Consider the following 3,899-nt stretch of genomic DNA (forward strand, 5'->3'; position numbering starts at 1 on the left):
TTGGCCTCCAGGACGGATTGGTATTCCGGAAGGAAATAGACATAGTGTAGCCATCTTGTGTACGAAAAGGTATGAAAACAAAAAAATACTTTTTTATAATGCATATATGTAAAAGTGTAAACTTGCTAGAAGTTGGACCCATTGTCAAACCCGATCAAATGTATGACATTGGGCCTATGACGACCGCCTTTTATAACCAGGTACGTAACCAAGGGTGCATAATTGTACTCCACAAAACGGAAAAAATATACGGTTAAGGAGGAAAAAAATTGTGTAGATTATGAGGATCAAGTACAGTTGTGTCAAATACTCTTTTCTAGTTTGATCTAAGTATGTAGGATATATTGAAGCAATATCCCAAGCAACACAAAAAGGGGAAGAAAGGGGAAATAAAGCGGACGGAAGCGTAAACAAAGGGGAAATATCGCTTTTTCGCCTTTACGTCGGTTATTTAGGGAAAATGTCGCTTTTTCCCCCTTACGTCGTGTATTTGGGGGAAATTTGTCGACAATTCTACGTAACGTACAGTGTTTGAATGAACCGCAACGGGAACTGAAGTTTTCATAAACTTCGACAAATTTAGGCACGGCCTTATAAGAAAACAAAACTATTGTCATAAAAACAAGGTACAAAATACGGAACCAGGCATTCGGTTGATACGCATATAGAGTGACTTCGTTTGTTGTTTAGCTGAAGTGTTCCGACATGCTTTGGAGCCATCACAAAAACTTACGTGATGCAGGTGAGTGACGTGCTCCCAGATTTTCATGTCCATTGTAACTAATTACCTTGTGAAGCCAATACTATGAGTTCTATTGAAGTCAGTGAGAATGTTTGTAGACGTAGGGTCACTGTGAACTTGTCACGTTCCCTTGGCTGTCATAAATCCACTTATAACAGAAGGTGGAATAAATTGAAAGCTGCTTTCATGAAAAAATATCACTTTCTTTCGTTCAGTGAGTTCGCTAATGAAAGCACCCTAAAAGGTAACTCAGTTCAACAATGTTGTTTACTTAATTGATAGAAGTAAAGAGAGAAGTCAGTTGTAATGAAAGTACATTGATTGTAAATGTATAGCCATCAATTGTATCAATTATATAGTTGTAATCCCATTGTTGCATACTTTATTGTAAATGCATTTTGTTTCATTAGTGTTTAAGTAATGATGATAAATCATTTACTTACGTCTTATGTTCTTTTCAGCCCACTAAAAAGAAATACGTTATTGTTGACGTCCTAAAAAAAACAACTTACGATAGCACCAAAGGACTGGATAGTTGGCAATGACCTTTGCCTTCTTCCGAACGAGCTGGTCGATATACAGCTGCAGAAGTGCGACCAACCGAATGAAAATTGGTCACTCATGAAATGTAAAGTTATTCACGAATTAGGTAGGTCACATACACAGAAAGTATAATTCACTATAGATTCTCTGCAGTCTGCCAAAGATCTGTTAGTTGCCCTACAGATACTGGAATCTCAACGGAAAAACAACTCAACGGATGAAAACATTTTGCCACTTAACACTGAGAAGCCAAAGAGGTCTGTACAATAATCTTCTTTACATTTCCTAGAGGTGTAATCAAGCGTAAAGAAGATTTTCTTTACAATTCCGTCGACATGGATGTGGCTGAGATGCAGGCTGGGAACAGCCGCGTACAATATCCCAAATTCCGTGTTTTCGACAAATTGATAGCGCCAATCGCCAAGTACGTTTAATTACTATTTAGATATTCACGATTTAGTTCGACACAATTGGAGACATCACTATCCACATCGGAATGTAAGCATGTTGGTGGGGCTATAGTGGACCACTAAGTAACCCGCATCATCTAGTGACATTTTTCAGCTGTGATAGGTTGTATACTGTGGTGCTGAACATGTCGTCAGCTATCAATGACTTGACTAAAACGATTAACAACATATCGTCCGCCATTATGGACTTGAATGTTAATGTAAACCAATTGCTTTCAAAGTCTGATGAGCGCGAAAGACCACATAAATTCGATTGCGGACTGTCGAGTCAGCAGTTCCCTTTGTCATCTGAAGAGGAACTACAGATGCTAGATACTGGTTTGTCGCAAAAAGAAACCAGGGACAGATTTGTAAGTCATTTACATGAATTTAATAATTTGTTACTATTACAGATGGCAATGGTCACTAGGTTATCAGGTGACGATCCAAAAACGTCGATGCGTTTTGTTCTGTCGCATCTGCTGACACCGGAGGTTGCCAGTAAATTCACGTTACTTGGCACCTCTTCAAAACGAGCACTACAGAAATGCACGTTTTACAGTTTCATACGAAGATGATAAAACGAAATAGAAGAAAAGAAAATCAGGCATGTACTAATTTAAAGTGATAACCTCCCTACGGCTCTATAGTTACAGTCAACAATACTAACGAACATAACCGTAAGTTCAGCTTCAAGTATTTGGCTGTGCAAAAGCATGTCATTGAGATATGGTTGTGACTATTTTTATTCTGAATAGTCCGTGCAATTGTTTTGATGTTCTACCTCGATTTCAATAAACAGTATTCTTTCAAACAGCATACTCTTTTACTTACATGGGAAACTGTTGAAGTGTTGAGAATGTGTGTTTGAGTTTCAGTAAACTTTTGATTAAATGCACATTTCTTATGAATAAAATATAACCTGTTCCTTCTTTTTCAGATAATTTCAAATAACAACGAATTAGCAATTGCATTGGATATGCATAACAATCGATGCTTAAGCTTGTGCACTACTGTTGTACAATAATACGCTTTTCCTTTTAAATAAAATTTTTAGAAAATTTACCGCTTTCGCACTGCATTGCAGATATATTTTGGTCTGTTGCTGAAAATAAAGGCGAACATAGGAGACCTTTGGGGTTCTGTCGATGGATAGAAAATAGGAGGTAATGTGTGTATTTAGGCGAAAAGTAGACCATTAAGCGCATAATTAGGCAATTCGGCGGATATTTAGGCGAAAATGCGACAATTCGGCGGATAGTTAGGCGAAAATGCGACAATTCGACGGATATTTAGGTGAAAATACGACAATTCGGCGGATATTTAGGTGAAAATGCGACAATTCGGCGGATATTTAGGTAAAAATGCGACAATTCGGCGGATATTTAGGCGAAAATGCGACAATTCGGCGGATATTTAGGCGAAAATGTGACAATTCAGCAGATAATTACGCGATAAGTCGGTAATTTGTCGACAAAAAGGCAAAAAAGGGGAAAATCCGCATTTTTCCCTCGGACAGGCGAAAAAGGCGACAATCTGGCGCGTCTTCCTCTTTATTTCCCCTTTCTTCGCCTTTATTTCCCCTTTTGGGTTGTCTGGGATTTCGTCAATTCATCCAAGTAACGAATTTGTCTGCACCTTAGAAGTGTGTAAGTCCTATTACTCATTAGTATTATGAATGATTAGTCGGTAGAAGGAAAATTGCAGTCATTCCCCCGTGGTTTGATGTGGTCTAATGGTTAGGCACACGGTCTGGCATTCAGGAGGGGAGAGGTTCGAGTGCGTGGGGCCTGCGTTTTTGTTCACCAAAACCCCCTTCAATACGATGTTAACAGGAGGACGGATAGATATGTCAAAATGCCATATTGGAACAGTACAAGTTCTTTGTCTGTATTACTAATAATACTATAGAAAAAAACTACAAGTTTGGTAGATTTCCATTTTACGTTATACTTAAACCGAGAGAAAAAAGTATATATAAAAGTTACTGACATAACATGTCTTTTTTATAACACTAGTGTTAAGTTCCAGGATTTTGTATGGACCATCAATAATAATTGGTTTAACGTTAACATAGCCATGATATTCATATCGTCAGTTCAATGTTATGATTACTTAACAGTTCATTTATAAGTTGTGTTTAAAATTAGGTATGTGGAATCAAT

General features: G+C 37.8%; 1 protein-coding gene across 1 annotated transcript; it reads left to right on the forward strand.

The window, feature by feature from the left end:
- The first annotated feature begins 509 nt into the window (after positions 1–509).
- Positions 510–3,275, forward strand: MS3_00000008 (uncharacterized protein). The gene is made up of 7 exons (XM_051207948.1): positions 510–742; positions 1,204–1,391; positions 1,428–1,542; positions 1,575–1,709; positions 1,746–1,818; positions 1,850–2,105; positions 2,148–3,275. Exons 6-7 carry the CDS (start codon positions 1,881–1,883, stop codon positions 2,310–2,312), a joined length of 390 nt encoding a protein of 129 aa, XP_051068642.1. The 5' UTR covers positions 510–742; positions 1,204–1,391; positions 1,428–1,542; positions 1,575–1,709; positions 1,746–1,818; positions 1,850–1,880; the 3' UTR covers positions 2,313–3,275.
- Positions 3,276–3,899: the final 624 nt, after the last annotated feature.

The sequence above is a fragment of the Schistosoma haematobium genome, chromosome 3 (genome assembly GCF_000699445.3).
Source record: "Schistosoma haematobium chromosome 3, whole genome shotgun sequence".
NCBI lineage: Eukaryota > Metazoa > Platyhelminthes > Trematoda > Strigeidida > Schistosomatidae > Schistosoma > Schistosoma haematobium.